At 38.2% G+C, this 18,698-nt stretch overlaps 1 protein-coding gene across 1 annotated transcript; it reads right to left on the bottom strand.

Moving 5' to 3' along the window:
• Positions 1-307: 307 nt before the first annotated feature.
• On the bottom strand, positions 308-14,112 carry NDUFV2 (NADH:ubiquinone oxidoreductase core subunit V2; the record flags this gene model as incomplete). The annotated part of the gene is given in 9 exon segments (XM_080340294.1): positions 308-463; positions 1,397-1,473; positions 2,503-2,612; positions 4,955-5,123; positions 6,728-6,844; positions 6,930-6,992; positions 12,649-12,714; positions 13,979-14,031; positions 14,034-14,112. Coding segments are annotated over 9 exon segments (828 nt in total). The 3' UTR covers positions 308-369.
• Positions 14,113-18,698: the final 4,586 nt, after the last annotated feature.

The raw sequence follows: 18,698 nt of genomic DNA, 5'->3' as shown, positions 1-18,698 counted from the left end.
GTAATATGATGAAGTTCCGTCAGACTGTGCATTCGCCAGACTTGTAATTCAGTCAGTTTTGTTGCTTCTTCAAAGAACCTTAGAAAATGTTGAAAGAATTTTCAATGACAGATCAAAAGATGCAACTTTCACCTCTCAGTAATAATAAGTGGATTCTTTCAGTAAGTCACTTTACAGTCTACAGAAGCACTTCCCTTATAATCTAGAACTATGATCATGCTTTGTAGTAGTTAAAACCATGGTAAGTTAGATACTCTAATTGCTGATGCTTTCTTCATTTAAAAAAAAAGTACTAGAATGTACATAATTTTACTGAGATTAAAGTTATTTTATTATTTTCAGGCAGTTCATGTTATATTACAAAAATCCTTAGAGGCCAGCTTGAATTCCAAAACCTGGTCCTTTGGGCGGTTCAGTCAGAGAAGTAAGGCCACCAGCTGGCTCACAAGAAAAACGTCCACTCCTGAAAAATGAAAGCAGTTTTATTCATTGCATTGCTGGTACTGTTATAACCTCAGATACTGTTTCATCACTGGATATAAAATAGTTATGAATCTGATTTAAATCTGATTAAAGCCACTTTTTCTTTCATTCTTTCTGTTCATCCTTCAGAAGTGTTTGATGCTACTCTTACATCAAACAGATCTGAAATTCAAGTAGGGACAAATAGTTTCATAACTGAAAGACAGGACCAGTAGTTTTCTTTTTTATTTATAGGTTGTCCAGACAAAAGTGATGTTGTTCCCACTAATACCAGAGGCAGTATCCACTTGTATCAGTCATAGTTTTGTTAAAATGCTTCCTTCTGTTTGGAAACTGTAACTGTTTTAAGACTGTTGTATTCAAAAATGTCATTACAGAAACAATAGAAATAGGTAACAACCAAGTAAAATTAATTCCTCCATTCAGACAAACGTGTAGTTTGGCTAACAAAGAACAATGGGAAATAATAGATAAGTAAAGTTCAGAAATAATAACTCTTTCACAAACTTGTGATCTTTATAGTTATCAGTAATTTTAAAAAATTATAAGACAAAACAAAAAACACCACACCATAACCAGCAGACAACTGTTGATTCACACTATCTAGACCAAAAAAAAAAAATCCAAAAGGTTATATAATTCCCCTACTAGGTACTAAGGCAAATCAGAATTGGTGTTTTCACATTTCATGCTGCTCTGGTCAGTCATCAAGAACATGAAAATTCTCAGTTCTTTCCAATTCTTTTTGGCTTTGAATACATGGAAAGGCACTGGATACATGCCATTCTGTTCAGTAAATTAATTAATGCTTTCTCGCTGTAGGCTGTGAACTCAAATCACTAGAATGGGAATTTAGTTTCTTAAAAGGATCAGCTTCCAAGTATTTGGCCAGTGTTACATACATAAAACATACCTTGGGCCAGGTTTGGGAACTTTGCCAGCCTTTAGCTCATCAATTATCTCTTCAATATCTTTGGGTGTCAAATCTTCCTGTTAAAAAACAAAACAAAAACATCACTGGCAAAACAGAGAGTCAGCAACTGTGCTAATTGCAGCACTCAAAATTCATCAGATTAGTGGCTCTCTTAGGTGTGATCCTAGCGGAGGTAATTTTGATCCTGTCCATTAACACACATACGAGTTTAAAGAATTAGGAAGATTAAAAAGCCTACTGTCGTTTTGTTTTACATATAGTTACAGAATTTATGTTAAAACTAAATGTTCACACAGGTCATCTATAAGATGTGTTTGTGTTTTCAGCTTTTTTGGTATATTAGTGAGTTGGATCTCTGCCTACCCACTATACGCATGCCATTGCACATACTGTAAAATGGTGTCAGCTGTGACAAAAAATGTGGGTACAGTTCAAGAGAACAGTTCTTAAAAATTAAACCGACTGTGATAACAAAAAATATTTCTTTATTTTTTTTAAAGCTGGATTCAGTCAATTCATTAATTCCATTGTTCTGATGGCATCCAAAAGTGAGGGATAATTCAGAAGTCTGAAAGTTTAAAAATAGTGTTAAATCAGTCCATATTTTCCAACGGACTGCTTTAAAGTGTTTTTTAAAGCTCAAATAATACCCATGTTAAAACTCCAGATTTATGGACAGACCACTATTGCAAAAATGCATTACCCCACTTGTATAAATCAAGACAGTAACCGCAAGGAAAAAATACACTGATACACTGTGATACAGATGAAGTGCTTCGCAAAGAAGCCAAGAAACTAAAAAATGCTCTGGGTCAGGGGTGTCAAGCTCATTTTCACCAGGGGCCACACCAGCCTCACGGTTGCCTTCAAAGGGCCCAATTTAATTTTAGGACTATAAATTGAAGGCAACCATGAAACTGATGTGGTCCCCTGGTGAAAATGAGTTTGACACCCATCCTCTTGGTTATAAGGTGTCCCTGCCAATAGGAATTTGAAGTAACTGACCAAAACTTCAGAATCTGAAAAAAGTGAAAATACAGATAACCCAGCAAAGTAATATTTTTAAAAGGGAATGTAATACTTACATAGTAATTGTCATTTATTTGTACCATCGGTGCATTTACACAAGCACCTAAACATTCCACTTCTATCAGCGTGAAGAGTTTATCAGGTGTTGTTTCTCCAACTTTTATACCTAAACCAATAAAAAGTATTACGCTCAGCAATGGTTTTTAAACAAGATTAATAAAGCATGAGTCTAAGTACTCCATAGTCTTCTCACTACTTGTAGTTTGGCCTTAAAATCATTTGCATAATTAAATCCTCTTAATCCAAAATGTTTCAGTTAAACAAAAGTTTCTAATAAACTGTGAAGTCAGTCATTAGATATGTTTTTGAGACATCATTTACAGGTTTACAGGTATGATTTATTGAAAAGTAACCATGAACTGACAATTTAAAGAAACAGAATGGCTCTACTCAAGAACGTTTTTAGTAATCGATACAACAGAATGGAAAAATAGGGAAAACATAGCTTTCATGTGCTGATACAGAATTCATTAATAGACAGTGTTGAATATTGAATTCCCAAATTAACCAAGATCCAAGCATTAACAGGTAGCTACAAATCCACAACTTCTGAGTTTAACACAAAGGCTTATTTCCAAAGGCTTATTTCCCATACTTAGCTTCCACAACACATTATTGTTCTAGTGATACAGATACAGACCTTCTCCAGAGGGCAGGTTACCCAAAGAAACATATCAGTTTCATCTCTACAAAATATTCCATGGAAGGAAGAATGCAGAAGCACCATTTTCCTCCATAGTTATTAAAAGGGGGAAAAATTAATAGAAGTCTAAGTAAGGCCTCCATCTCAGTAAGAGCTACACAATCATCCTTAATGCTTTGATTTCTCAAGCTAAGAGTTTCAATTAAAATTAAGCTATCTTTGCAGTAACAAACTAAGGCAAATTTCATATAAATATGCCTTTTCCAGACAACAGAATATATGAAATTTTGTTCTGCAGCTCTTATCACAGTGGTTCTTACGAAATGTTAGTCCAGCTTGCAATTTCATAGACAGGGACAACAAGTTAGTAGTGGATCTTATCTCCCCTTCCTCCCATAACCACCCAACAAGGAGAGAAAAAAAACACCCACATTTCCTTACATTTCATACAATGCAGCACTCTCCAATTGACTTTTTCCATGAAGAATTCCTAAGTTATAAATTATGTTAACATCATGTTTGCCATTCAGAGGGACCTTACCAGGCTAGAAAGATGGGCACATGCAAACCTCATGAAGTTCAACGAGGCCAAGTGAAAGGTCCTACACCTAGGTCAGGTCAACCCCCAGTATCAGTAGAGGTTGGGGTAGGAAGGGATTGAGAGCAGCCCTGTGGAGAAGGACTTGGGGGCACTGGTGGATGAGAGATTGGACATGAGCTGGCAACGTGTGCTTGCAGCCCAGAAAGCCAACAGTGTCCTGGGCTGCATCAAAAGAAGTGTGGCCAGCAGGTCCAGGGAGGTGATTCTGCCCATCTACTCTGCTCTGGTGAGACCTCACCTGAAGTCCTGTGTCCAGCTCTGGCACCCCTAGTGTAAGAAAGACATGGACCTGCTCAAATGGGTCCGAAGGAGAGCCATGAAGGTAACCAAGGGCTGCAGCACCTCCCCTGTGCAGACAGGCTGAGAGTTGGGGTTGTTCAGCTTGGAGAGGAGAAGGCTCCAGGGAGACCTTATGGCAGCCTTCCAGTAATTAAAGGGGGCCTACAGGAAAGATGGGGACTCCTTATCAAGGAGCATAGTGGTAGGATGAGAGGTGACTTTTAAACTGAAGGGGGCAGATTTAGATTAGATATTAGGAAAAAATTCTTCACTGTGACAGTCATGGGACACTGAAACAGGTTGCCCAGAAAAGCTGTGGATGCCCCATACCTGGGAGTGTTCAAGACCAGGCTGGATGGGGCTTTGAGCAACCTGGTCTAGTGGAAGGTGTTCCTGCCCATGGCAGGGAAGTTGGACTAGATGATCTTTAAGGTCTCTTCCAACCCAAACCATTCTATGATTCCATCACTTTCAGTAAAACAAAACAACCCAACAAAACACCAACCCCACCCCTCCCAACCAACCCAAACTTTCATATAGCATATACCTTAAAAATCTTATTTGGTGTATAAAAAAGTGCCATAGCATTCAGAGTCCTCTCCTATACATGGGAAATGACTGACTTTCTTAGTGCAAGGGTCATATCAGAATACTGCATTTCCAGGCAAACTGCATTTAAAACCACTTTAAGACTAGTAAATGCCACTCCAGACCTTGGCCTTTTCTGCTCTACTGTACTGAAATCTTTAAAAATAACTAATAAATGCCACATATGAAATTTGAAGTGTTTAGTGCCTGTTCTCCAATGATTTCACTCTATATTTTCAATACTATCACTCTGACCCCACCGTAAGAAAAAATTTACTTCCAGTAGCATTAAACAAAGGTTAAAAAATTACAAAAGTGTTACAAATTTGTGTCATACCAAGTTTCTTCTTAATGGCTTCTAAAATACTGTCAGAGTCTCGCAGCATGCAAGGCGTGGTAGTGCAGACCTGAATATGGTATTTCCCAACAGGTTTGCGATTATACATTGTATAGAAGGTTGCTACTTCATACACTCTCATGGGAGGCATTTCTAAAATTTCAGCAACCTGTAACAAAGGGAAAACAGACACTACATTGAATTCTCACAGGGTACCAGTAAAGGCCTTTAATAAACCATTTCAGTAAAGTCACCTGTCCTCTGCAGTAAGGGATAACTAAGAGGGAGGGGATGGGTATCAAAGCACAAAGGTATTCAAGTGCCAATAAAAGAAAGACACCTGAGTTACTCTGACTGGAGTCACCCTGCTCGAGCACAAAATCCACTAAGCCACAGATAAGCACAGTGAGGAGCTCAAGTCACTTTCCCTTCAGCATCTAGCATCACACACAAGCAGATGTGAGGAGTCAGATGGGTTTCAGCTTCCATTGCCAGCTCCAGCTCATACTGCACTTCTGCTCTTTTGCTGCATGAATGAACTAACTTGGACAAATCTGCCCATGCTAACCCACATATGCCTTTTGGTAAGGGAATACTTATAGGCTGGTACTACACTCACCTAATTCACATACAGCATGTCTGTCTCAGGTTCTGTGACACACTAGGGCTACATCTGCGGACTGGCGTCACAGCTAATAAATAGGGAGCAAAGCACCATCTCCAGGGATACTTCTGATGCAAGTATCCCTGACCTCATTAACCTGGAACCCTGGCAAACTGCTCAGGTTGAGAACTGACTCTGTTTTCAAAAGCAAAACTGTTTTATGTTCCAGTCTCTATAGCAGGCAAATAACAAACCACGGAAAATATTTGTTCTCTTAAAAATCTTAAGATCATTTTAAACATAATACAGATGTAACAAAAATATATTTCCTGTTAAGTATTACTGGGAATTTGAAGCTTTATACTACAGTGTAGAAACAGGAGAAGATGAAATTTGCCCTTCCCTAGAGGTACACTTAATTTCTGTAACACTCACAAGCCTCACTTAGCATACCTTAATTGAATTTAAACCTTTTCCACATTAAAACTGATGATATGACACACTGTAACACAAAATTAGATAGATTTATTTATATGAACAGAAATTAGAATTTTTTATTTCTTGTTACTTGATTACTATCATGCAAACTATCACTTCAGAGCAGTGTAGATGCTTGCTTGCTTATTTTAAAACAATTTTAATAAATAATTTGTTAAGTCTTCTGGACACTTGCTGTGAGGCATTATAAAATACTCATGACAGATACTACACTAACGCTGCTTTGCAGAAATCTTTACAGGCCTAGAGATTAAGTACAATCCTGGTAGTGTGTGTACTGCCACTAATCCGAGAGAAGAGAAACCCCATCATTGTTATCTTTTTTTCTTTCCTCAAATTCAGCAGCAAACAAAATCCTTCGAGTTTCCATTCCTACTTCCAGGATGGTTCTGGGAAAAAAAGTCTATCCAAATAGGGCTCACGTAATTTTTGTTTCGGAATTTCCGTAGTTTCTAGAAATGGACTAATACTATGTAAACAACAGAGCCTTGGGTTTTCCTCATTAGGTTTCCCTTTTATTTTTTAAAATGTAGTCTCATAATGAATTCTCATATTTCTGTGCCACATGTAAATTCCCATGTTAGTACTCTGATAAATAAATGCTAATATTCTGATAAGATATTTAAAGAAAACCAAAAATTATGCTTGAAAGATAATCAAGTACTAAATACCTTGTTCATAGCTGATATGGGCAACCATCCATGCTGTCTTTGGGCCAAGTCTAGTACTGCCATGACAGCTGCAGACTTGTGGCCCCCTGGGTAGCTGTTTACAATGGCTTCTATTCGCTTTTTAAAGGGAAAGAGGAAAAATAAATCAGTGCTGATCTAAACACAAAGTCTGTGTATTTAACTTTTTTTTTTTTCTGCATACCTTTTGGTTTTCAGGTGTGAACTCAAATGGAGTATCTGGATTATTTTCAGGACTATCTCTGTGCTTCAGGAAAAGAAAAAGAAAACATGTAAAAATAGGGTTGTCAGGGAATTATTCAGGACAGATTTACTGTTGTAAAACATCTTTGCATTAGACTGTTAGAGCTGAGTTGCTTGAAAAAAACAGATATACTCCAGATAAAAATTTCATAGTACTCAGTCATAAATATCTCTGGGAATGTTACAAAAATATTGATAATTATTTCATCACTCTAAAAATAATTACTTATTCCTATTATTTCCTAATGAAAAAAATTTATTGAGGAATATGGTGTTATCATAATATGCATTTTTAACATGTTAATACAGTTTGGCAATTACATTCAGACTCATCACAGGTAGGTTAAGAGTCGTCCGGTTAATACCTTAATAAACAACAAGAGATGAACACAACAGCCCATTTTTTCTTTTCTCATGAGCCACCGACCACCTAAATTTTAAAATTCATCAGGAAACTTCCTATACAACTCAACTTTGCACATTCAAACACACATTAACCCATTTTTACATATTCTTTTGATTTGTAATGGATTTCAACATTTTTAGATACAATTCCAAATCAGAATGGAAGAAGCAGAATATTGTATTAATACTTTCAAAATAAGGTATTCCTGTCATATAGTTAAGGTGGTATTCTAGGGAAACCTGAAACTGAAATTAGTTCTTCTGTTTTCAGAAAATACAAATTTGGAAGTCTTGAAGAAAGTGACATTTTCCTATAATAAAATCTTAGATCTGACAAAAATCCTTATCCACCAGAAAAATTCCCTGCACAAAATTTTCAGTTATCTCCAAGCACCTCATTATGGTATCCTTACAATACTCATAGCTAAATTTCAATCCAAACTTCAAACAGTTACCAAATTGAGAGAGTTTCAAATTAAATGTAAAGTTTGGGGAAAAATGCAAGGTATACTTGACCCTTGATGTTAAAAGTAATCTACAACCAGCTAATAATAAAGCTTAAAAGTATATTTAGCAGAAAGAAACCCACTTCACTGACTTTGGCTTTGATCATTTTTTCAAGTAATCTAGGGTGATTTTGCAGTTTCCACAGTGCACTTGTATTAACCAGAGAAGGACTTAATGAAAAATCTTAACATTGCAAGATACTTGCAACTGGAAGACCATCATCAGTGCAGAACTTAAAATATGCTATAGCTATTCCTGGATTTAGAAATTTTAATATGGAAATATCAAAAGGCCAAGTACTTCAATTACATTTGTTGATCTAGCAAGAGATTTGCTTTGGTTATACTGTCCACATCCTGGAGCAGACAATACTAGTGTCACTATCAATTTGAGAGCATGTACCCTACCACAGTTCCAAGTCAAATATAAAACTACAGTCAGTATATACTTCACCACCAAGGATAACTTTCAGCTAATAACAGGAATTACAGAAAGATAATAAAATACTAGTGTGCTCAAAGGGAACTGGTTAAGTATTAATATATTGCTTATAGTGGTCTACAAGATGACATAAAACAGCTTTTAAGAACACAATTGCCACTATTTTAGACTGACACTTCCAGATAAAGGATTTGACTCGTCATGTGTAGCATTGGCGAGGGTTTTCAACCAATTTAAATGCAAGTTCTCAAAAAGAGGCTGATGGAGAGAAAACTGATTGGAAACATATTTTTTTTCCCCTTACAGACCCATTCTACATCTTAGCTGCTCAGATCAAATCCACGACTCATTATAATTATTTTCAAAACTTAACTTTTCCTTCTCAAATCTGCATGCCTGTTTCATTACAGGCTGCTATTTTGCTTTCCATAGCTATTTGATACTGTTAAAATTTTACTTTATCTCAATTTCTTTTGCAAATAATAATATTTAATTTATTAAAATCTCCCTCTTTGTATAGAACAGCTGTTCTTTCCAGTGTACCATCTCTAAACTGATATCCTTAAATATCCTGCATGTGAAGAGGAATAATAAAGACTTCATATCTGAAGCCACAGCTTGCTACAGTCAGTTCTGTGCAGCAAGTCTCCACAATTGTAAAAGCTACAGCATAAGATCATGTCACCTTTTTTTGTTTTTCATTTTCCTAAATGGGCCTCATCTAATTCTGTGCTGTGGAGAGTTTGATAGTTTTCATTGAAGGCTTACAAGGTTCTAGGTCTACTGAGCTGTTAGGAATTTGTCAATCACGTGCTCCCTAGTCTCCCATCTGTCTGATGATGCACTGTGTACCTGAGACTTACATGACCTGATTTGCACCCGAATTGGAAGGAATACTATGTTAAATCACGGAGTGGTTGTTGAGGTTGAAAAGGACCTCTAGAGGTCATCTGGGCTGAACCCTCATGCTCAAGCAGGGCCACCCTGCTTGTAGTTGCCCAGGACCACATCCAGATGGCTTCTTCTGAATATTTCCAAGGATGGAGACCCCACAATCCCTCTGGGCGATCTGTGCCACTCTCACAGTTAAAAAAAAAAAAAAAAGTGTTTCCTGATGCTCTCTGAGGCCATTCCCTCTGGTCCTGTCACTGGGCACCACTGAAGAGAGCATGGATCTGTCCTCTTTGTACCCTCCCTTCAGGTATTTATAGACGTTGATAAGATCCCCCCTCTCCCAGCCTTCTCTAACAATCCCAGCTGTCTCAGTCTTTCCTCATATAGGAAATGCTCATAAAAAGAAACCAAATATATTAAGGCTTCCAACATACACAAATTAAGTACAAATAATTACAGCTGTACCAACTACAGCAAGCTGTTGAAAAGCAAGGTCAAACTCTGTTCATGCTTTTACCTTCCCCAATTCCCTTCTCGTGCTCCCCAATTTCCTGATGTCTTACACAGTATGTTTTTATTCCATGCATAGCATTCAGCCTAACCTATTTAAAGCATGAACAACTGCCCTGTGAAGGCATATCCAAGCCATGCTGTCCCCACAGATGATGGTACTCTCCCAAGGAAGGCACTAAGGCTGCCAAATGGTCATCTCACATTCTTTTTGCTACACCAATCTAGGCCATTTTATTATTCATTTTCCATGATCTAATAATCTTTCTTGACACAGAGAATTCTTAAAGAGCACTCGAGAATCACAACAGAATAACTAGAATAATTTAGCTTTCATGTATACTGCAAAAAATTGGCCTGAAACTTGACCTATATGCCCTGTGGTAAACACCAGTCCAAAACACTCTAAACCAAAATGAGAGAACTGTGTGGCCTGCAGGGGAAAATATGTTTAAAGCAACAATGTGTTAAGAGTCCATATTGAATCAGCAATTAAAAGAAATTGATTACTTCTCATCCAAGGAGAAAATACCCTACAGTCACTATTCCAGCACAACTCAAGATATAAATCTCTCTTCAATTAAGAATGGTAGAAGTGCTCTGAGACCCAAATACTTCACTGACCACCTTCTCAAGTAGCTAAAACTACAATATAGCAATTATCTAACCTGTACTGAACCCCTGTGCAGCCCTATAACAAAGCACACATCCTGGCAGTTGATGTCTTAAGGAATCTCAGTCCATGTGTTGAAAACTACAAAATAAAGGAGTTAAGTTTTAGCTGTTAAAGATGCTAAAGACAGGTAAAAGTCAGAGATTGAAAGGGCATGTGTAAAGAAAGAAGGGTAACTATCGTAAAATACTGTTGAAATCTGGCCTTCTCTAGCAATCAGAAATGATACACTGCAGCAGCTCTCTTAACGTTACTACCAGCAAACTACCTACCTAGTTTGATATACTCTTTCTGGAAGTGTGATGTAGCTGCCTGTGATGGCACCAAATTTAGTTTAATGGTTGAGAGAAAATCTCTTCTTGGCCATTTCAGAAGAGAAACAGTTCCAGTACAAGTTCTCTTTATGTTCTCTGTATGTTTCTGATAACATGTAAAGAAAAACTTGCATGAAAAAAATCTGTAAATGGATACAAGGGCATGCAAATCAGTACTGCCTTTAATCCTAGATTTAAGATAACCAAGTCCCCTGCTTTTACAAAACAAATACACCATATGCATTTCCCTCCTCACATACAGATTTTCTATATGGCAAGTGCAACAAGAAGCACCAATATGATTTGCAAAACAAAACCAAGACACTCGTGTATAAACTGACATCTAAAAAGTACCACGATAGGCTAAAGTTACTCCCAGGTAAGCTTACTATTCCTTCACAAGCAGTGTTTAACAACCTTTGACACCACTTCTTGTAATATTCCAGTAGACTAAGACTTTTTTAAATGTTGCTTTTTTTTTCCATAGAGATATATAGGGGAAAAAAGTCCCATTTTCTGATTTTGCTCTGAAGGTTTTTAGTTGCAGTCACAGCAAACAATTACACACACAATAACATCCATCTATTTTTTATGAAAAAAAAGGCTATGGGAAGAAAAACAAATATTACCCTGTTTTTAAAAAAACACAGCCAACCATAAAACAACCCCCCAAACAAACAACTTCCTATGCTCTGCTAGTAAAAATTCTGTTGTGGAATAAAACAAAAAGGAGTGAATGATGCTATTAAATAAACCAGCTAGATATCACAGTTTTTCTTTTCTACTTCCCTTTCTCTATTTTCAGGGTACTGCCTCCAGCAAATAATTCGAGGAGTTACATAAATCTCGAAAAATGGGAAGTTTACAAAGCTATCTAGCTTCATATGCCCGACACCAACATCCACTATGATGCCAGACATCTTTTGCCTGCCTTCACCAACCTCAAACTGCACTTGAAGTTTCCTAAGTTCTCAGCCTATGCTGCTTCCTCTATCCCTTGAATACCAGCTCTCACTCTATAAATCATCAATACTTGGTCAGGTTTCTGGAAAAGTATACAAAGCATGTACAGTAATCCTAGTAACTTCATCTTATAAGGAAAGCTGTAGAGACAGCTGCAGAAAGACAATAACAAAAAAATCTGTCAAAAAATCCTGAGCACCTGCTTTCAACAAAATGGTCAATTTTAAAGTGCTGGTTTCTACTAAATGTTGGAAAAATGCCAAATTATTCAGCTGTCAAATTACAGATGAGCTAAAGCCCTGAATGGAGCAGAATACACCTCTCTGAGATGCTTCGGGTTCTATTTAGAGGTAGACAGACAACATATATGCATAACACATTTAAATTTGAGGGCTTTTTATTTTTTTGCAATCACTATTACTATTTGTACATATGATAATGCCTAATGGCCTTAATTATGAATCATTATGCAACATACTGTATGACATAACATGAACAAGAACTGCTGGTAGTGAACAGGGCAAGACCCAGACCTAAGAGTAATTCTGCGGCAAATTTTAGAAATCAAGAAATTGCACATGCAAAAAGTTTCATAAGCTTCAATTGCAAACTCAATAACTTCAATAAAAAAAGAAAACGAGATCTGTTTTATAATGAAATAAGTTTAAACAGTCTCACCTGCAAACACACACAAATGCTGCTAAAATCACTGTTACTGTTAACAAACAAGATTTTTCACTTACGTAAGAAACATGAGGCAAAAAACTAATTTAAAACCTTTTGATAATCCATCACCACTTGAATAAAAAAATCCTACTGAAAAAAAACTTCTTTGTAAAACAAGCAAGCTTCTATAGCAAGTTCTGCCTCTCAGAATCTTTTAGGCAGGTTAAAAAAGTATATGGCAAACTCTCCTTACACATCTCCCTTCCAGTGAGGCAGAAATTACTTACCACAAATAAGGCTCCTCCACTGGCATTGCACACTGCTGTTCCATGTAAAGATCGGATTTGTCTTATCTACAAACAAAACAGATAGTAGTAATAGTTAATAACTTACATAACTGCTAAAGACTGCTTTCAGAACCAGCTTAATTTCTACTCTAATTGTAAGCCATTAATTCTAACATCATCACTAATAATTTGAATTAAGTCAAGAGAAGAATACTAAAAGACTCTCCTGTACTATTAGGAAAGCACATCTCTTAACTCACCTTGAACATTTTAGACAATGTAGAACTTAAAAGGTGTAACTTCAAACAAGTAACACTCTGCTACAGCTTAATCTGCCTTGAATACAAATTCTCATCAAATATTTAATGAAAAAAATTCCAATCATGTGCTATGCACCCATTGCCTCTTTGCTCTCCACTACTGGCTCCTCTGAAAGCAACAGCCAGGGAAGCAATTCATCTCCTGCCACTATTTGTCAGAAGCCAAAATTAACTCCAGGATGCAATGATAACTCTGTGTACCACAGACCACTCCCAAGTGCCACCTTGTCCAGGAGTCCACTGTCTTTATCAACTGACACGAACCGCATCAAATGAACTGCACTGCCATGACAACAATCTGAGTGCCCTCAAAGAACCACACATGTAAAATTTAGACAAAAGGCTAAAAAGCATAAGAAGAACATGCAAATACAACTGAAATTCTGCAGACAATGCTGAAAAGAACTTATAAATGAAGATGATATATATGGTATACACCATATTAAATGCTAAGTAAATATAGCACATATGCAGCTTTAGCTCTGAAGGGACCACATCATAAGCTTCAAGTTTCTAACTGTAAGAGGCAGTCTCCTACCAAAACAAGCACTTCAGATGAATAGCTTTTATTCTATCTAAAGATATTGTACTGTTTCCAAGAACCAAAACTTGTTTCAGACTTTAAGAAGAAACAGGACAAACTAAGGGGCTTTCTCCCAATAGTTGGTCTTACATACGTGGGCAAGCCAGAAATATTATTTCCACTTGGGAAGCTTCCCCGTAACGCACAATAAGCACCAAGCAGCTACTGCTGGAGGCTTTTTCACTTGACGCAGGCAGTGCAGCTCCACGGCCGGTCAGGTAACCCGGGCAGGCCCCGAGGGACAGAGACACCCGGCACAGACGCCCTTCCAGCGGCTGTACCGGGCCTTTCTTCCCCGAGGCCGCTTCCCGTCCCGAACAGCACCGACCTTCCACCCCGCACCCTTCCCGCGGCCTCCTCCAGCCGAGCGGCCGCGCTGCCCCGGCCAGCGGGGATATACGTGTCGCGGGAGCAGCCTCCCCCTTACCGAGCGTGCGGCCGCAGCCCGCAGGGAAGCACACAGGAACATGGCGGCGACAGCAGCGACGAGCCCCGCGGTTCCCTCTCCTTGAGGCCTGCGCTCGCCCTCCGCGCGGCGCCAAGGAGACCGGCCTCGCGCATGCGTCGCCGACGCCCGGCTGCGCGCGCGCTCCCGCGAGCCAGGAGCGTGCAGTCGCGCGGCGGCCGTTGGAGGTTGGTCGTTGGCGGTGCGTGGACGGTGTCTTTCCTTACATAAATCACAGAATGTTTGAGGTTCGAAGTGACCACTGGAGATCATCTAGTCCAACCCACCTGCTGAAGCAGGTTCACCCAGAGCAGATCACACAGGAATGTGTCCAGGCGGGTTTTGAATGTCTCCAGAGAAGGAGACTCCACAGCCTCTCTGGGCAGCCTGTTCCAGTGCTCTGGCACCCTCAAAGTAAAGAAGTTTCCCCTCATATTCAGATGGAACCTCCTGTGCTTCAGTCTGTGCCCCTTGCCCCTCATCCTGTCATTGGGCACCACTGAAAGGAGTCTGGTCCCATCCTCTTGACACCCTCGTTTGAGATATTTATAAACATTAATAAGATCCCTCATGATGGCCACTCATCCAAAATGAGTGGGTTGCTGCTCATTTTACTCTGCCAGCAGATGCCATGACTGCCTATTCTGGAAGGAGAGTTATCCAGACTGCCCCTCCTGCAGATGTTGGATTCCTGTCATGCCCGATGTGGAGGGTTTGTGTCAACAGGAGCAAAACGCAAGATCTAGATGAGACTGTTCAGTGAATTTTAACCTTTCATGATGTACGTCAGTGTAAAAAATAAAATCCCCTTAGAAGCAAGGACCTGTAATAAATAGGGGGAAATTGCAGAAACTGATGAGAGTGTTTTGATACTCCATTTTCCTCCTTTCTACTCGATTTTGTTGTTTGGGTAATTAATACCTAAGGTGCTTGTTGTGACCTCCCTTCATCAGAAAACAAAAACAAAACCGAACATTTATCTTCTTGGCCTTTGATGAAAGTTCTCATTTACAGTATAATTCAGTCAATACAGTACAAATAACAGAACTGAAGAAAATCTAAGCAACAGACTCTTCCTTGGGTGCAACAGGTGGTTAGAAATATCAGTCACAGTTCCTCCTCGTGCAGAGCCCTTATTGTTCAGGTCTTGGAATGAGGAGTGCAAATATATCTTTTCCACTGTAAAATAAATTCACATTTTTCAAATAATAACTAAGAAGGAAGTATTGTAACCTAATGATTACTCAGCATTGCAGATTTGCAAAGCATCAGCTGATGTTCTAACATCTCTTATACCTTCCTTCTGAGGAGGAATCTCCCCTGCACTCCCCACCTTTTTATCTACCCTGGCTCTCAGTGATGCAGCCTTATTAAGTTCATACGCTGCACAGTGAAAATGTATCCACACGTATTTTACTTCTGCTAAAATTGTGGTGATGTCCCAGTTGACATTATGACAGTAAAGTACTTTCAGTACATACATGTTGAAACAAAAACGCAGCCTTCCTTACAGTGTTCTCCTTCATCCAAAATGTTAACTTATTTTTCATCAGCTTATTGTGTTGGACGACTCTTTTAAACTTCATATGAACATTCAAAAAGTCAGGATAAACTACACTAGAGCAAACTGTTTTGTTTCGTTTTGTTTTGTTTTAAATATTTCATAACTAAATCATGGATTTGTACTTATAAAACGGTGTACCAGGGCAATGTGTTGGGAGAAAAGGCCAGGTTAGATAGAACCACGGTGGCTGTGCCCATATAGTTGAGAGCTCCTGTAAAGAGACCCAGGTGTATGGTGAGACAGCAGCCCCAGCACATCTCAGCAGATAGCTCTAGACATAGCCCAAAACACTAAACAGTGCATATATTAGTAAAATGTAAGATACTACTCTTTTGGATAATTCATATATACATACAGATGTGTTATTATATATGTGCACATATATATTTGGAAATTGTTACTCTATTTAGTGTCCTTTTAATAGAATACTTTTCATTTGCACAGACCAGCTAGAATGTGGTACTAGCTCCCTGGTTAGATTACTGCCTTTTACTTTCGAGTTTACTGTAGTCAGTGGTTGTTTTCCTCCTCCTTATTCTTCATTTCCTCAGTTCTGAGAGCTGCTATCAGCATTTATAATTTAAATGCTGCTACCAGTATTTGATGTTTTCATTTATTTGTTTCCACTAATTATTTAGTCACTTATAAATCTCATTTGTATACTTGCATACTACCCTAAGATGAATTCTTAAAACACTTAAGAGACTACCTGAAGCAGAGCAAATATAATTGTGCAACGATGTTCAAGCATAGATTACAGATTCCATTGCTAAGCCAAATTTTTGTATCCTGTTGAGAATCTGCCCTAGGCTTGCAGTCTAAGAATAGCAAAGACCATGTATGATTAGATTCATGGACTGCTCCTTTACAGAAAAATTCATAAAAATTCATTTGTATACTATAAAATATATAATCACAGTAATTTGTTAATTATATAAGTTAACCCAATATGCATTTTTCAGTTGGACTTCATAAATGTGTTACTAGACAAGGGAAAAATCATTTGGAAGAATTTGTAATCATTTGGAATGATTTGTAATTTAAACTCAGTCTATTTAACAGATGACAATACTACGAAAATAAATTGGAAACAGTGTGACCTTCAATGGGAGTCCAGTATCTGCCGTGATCTGCAGACTTGCCCGTTGCTTTGTGTCTTCTGCCTTCTGGATGCACTGAAGTGCCAAAGTCCTGCCCACGCAGGGCCTGGTGCAGCACTGGGAAGCACCTGCATTCAACTGCTCAGACCACCAGTGGTGACACCTCAGAGGGTCTTTTGTGGACCACCATGATGTGAGACAATTCCTTTTCCAGTGTGACCCGTCCATAGGGGAAGCTGCATTCAAGAGAACAAGACTCCCCATATTTACTCTTTTGATAAGGGTCTAGAAATGCAGCAGATGATGCATTTGTGCCCATGTCTCCAATGGAGACACCTTGCAAGTGTGCAAGGACAGGTGAGAAATGGCCGGACCACCTCTTTCTGTAACCTTGTACCCCATCCCCAGTAGCCTGACAAGCTCTAATTGCATGGGCTAGTAAGGGCAATATGGACAATACTATTTACTGTGCCATTGGATTTCTTTATTAGTATGTATTATACCAAATAATTTCTTTCAGGCTTTTGTTTTAAATGGAAGCATATTAGGGATATTTAATGACTGTTACATTACTCTCCAACTTAAAATACAAAAATGAACAAATCAGCTTCCATCAATCTTCATTATTCATCTACAAGCATCCAATGTATATTTTCTGACATTCAAAAGTAATAGTACAAGTCACAGGAGCACAAGTAATATTAACCAATCATACTTGAAAACATTCAATTTTAGTTATTTTATGATATATGCTCTCACATTAAATAACATAAATAGTAATTTGCAGCGTAGAGACTATGAATGTTGGCAAGCCATTTGAAGAGATTCTTCTGAAAACAGGTCCTATGGAGAGAACATAAATACTATGAAAAGGTATAACAGGCTTCTTATCACATTAAATAACCTTCAATCAGCTCTGCTACCAACTACTTAAATTAAAACAAAAAAAAAAATATAAAGAAAAAGCTATTCAGATCTTTCTGGAATGTCAGCATTATACATTAGTATGTTTGTATTTAACCAGGGCAGTGATCTATTTTAGGAAGTGTGAAAACACAGAGGGCACACGGAAGAGATCGCATGAAAAATTAAGACCTAAAAATACTGGAAAACAAGGCATTCTCAGTTGCCATCTTCACATTGCAACACTGTGCAAAAAACTGGCTTATATACCCGGCTTTATTTTTAAAGATGAAAAACTGTCACTATCCTTGTGATAAGTTAGATTTAATTCATCAATAATTTACATGTACTACAGTGCAGAATTAGTGTAAAGTATGTTCTGAGACCCACTTCTATAAACAAAGTAGAGACAAAGCATGCAATGAACTACCTGCTTGTTTAACACGCTCACCTGAGATCTGTAAATATTAGAATGGGTATTTATTAACATCGTAGGAGGAGTTATTCCAACAAAAGATGACTGTATAGATAGTGTTGAGGTTGTATATGGAACCACTTCTGCCGAATGTTTTTCTTCAGAGAAATAGCTGCAGAATGATAGAGACTAGAAAGAAAATTAGAAGGCACATGGAACATGAAACAAAAAAATACCACAAATGCTTAGCTACAGTGCTGAATAACAATTAAGAACCAAACTGGAAGTGAACACCAGGGGATACTGCTGTGGAGGGAGGCTAGGTGGGATGATGATAACCCTTACTATATCAGAGAAACCTGGAAGATCTGGAAAGATACTTCTAAAGAAGGACCATGACATTGCCACAGGCAACTGGCCATATCATCTGTGCTGGTGGAAAGTGGTATAAGTCCATCAAAGGGGAGAGAACTGAACTGATTTTCCTCATCTGAGGACCGGCCCTACTGGTTTGTGAGATATGAGCTTTATTGTATACAAAATATATTTCAGTTCTTTTGTTGATGATCACTTTGCCTCCATGGCTTGAGTACTCGAGATGATAAATTTGCATCTTTGTTCTATAGTTTGCTTGAAGAAAACGGTAGCAGTACCAATAAATGATAGGGAACGACAATGAAAATAGGCTCAATCAGTATTGTGTACCTAGTAGAGGTAAAA

The sequence above is a fragment of the Nesoenas mayeri genome (assembly GCF_963082525.1).
Source record: "Nesoenas mayeri genome assembly, chromosome: 2".
Lineage (NCBI taxonomy): Eukaryota > Metazoa > Chordata > Aves > Columbiformes > Columbidae > Nesoenas > Nesoenas mayeri.
The sequence above is the reverse complement of the archived record's forward strand: the minus strand, read 5'-3'. Positions and strand labels throughout refer to the sequence as shown.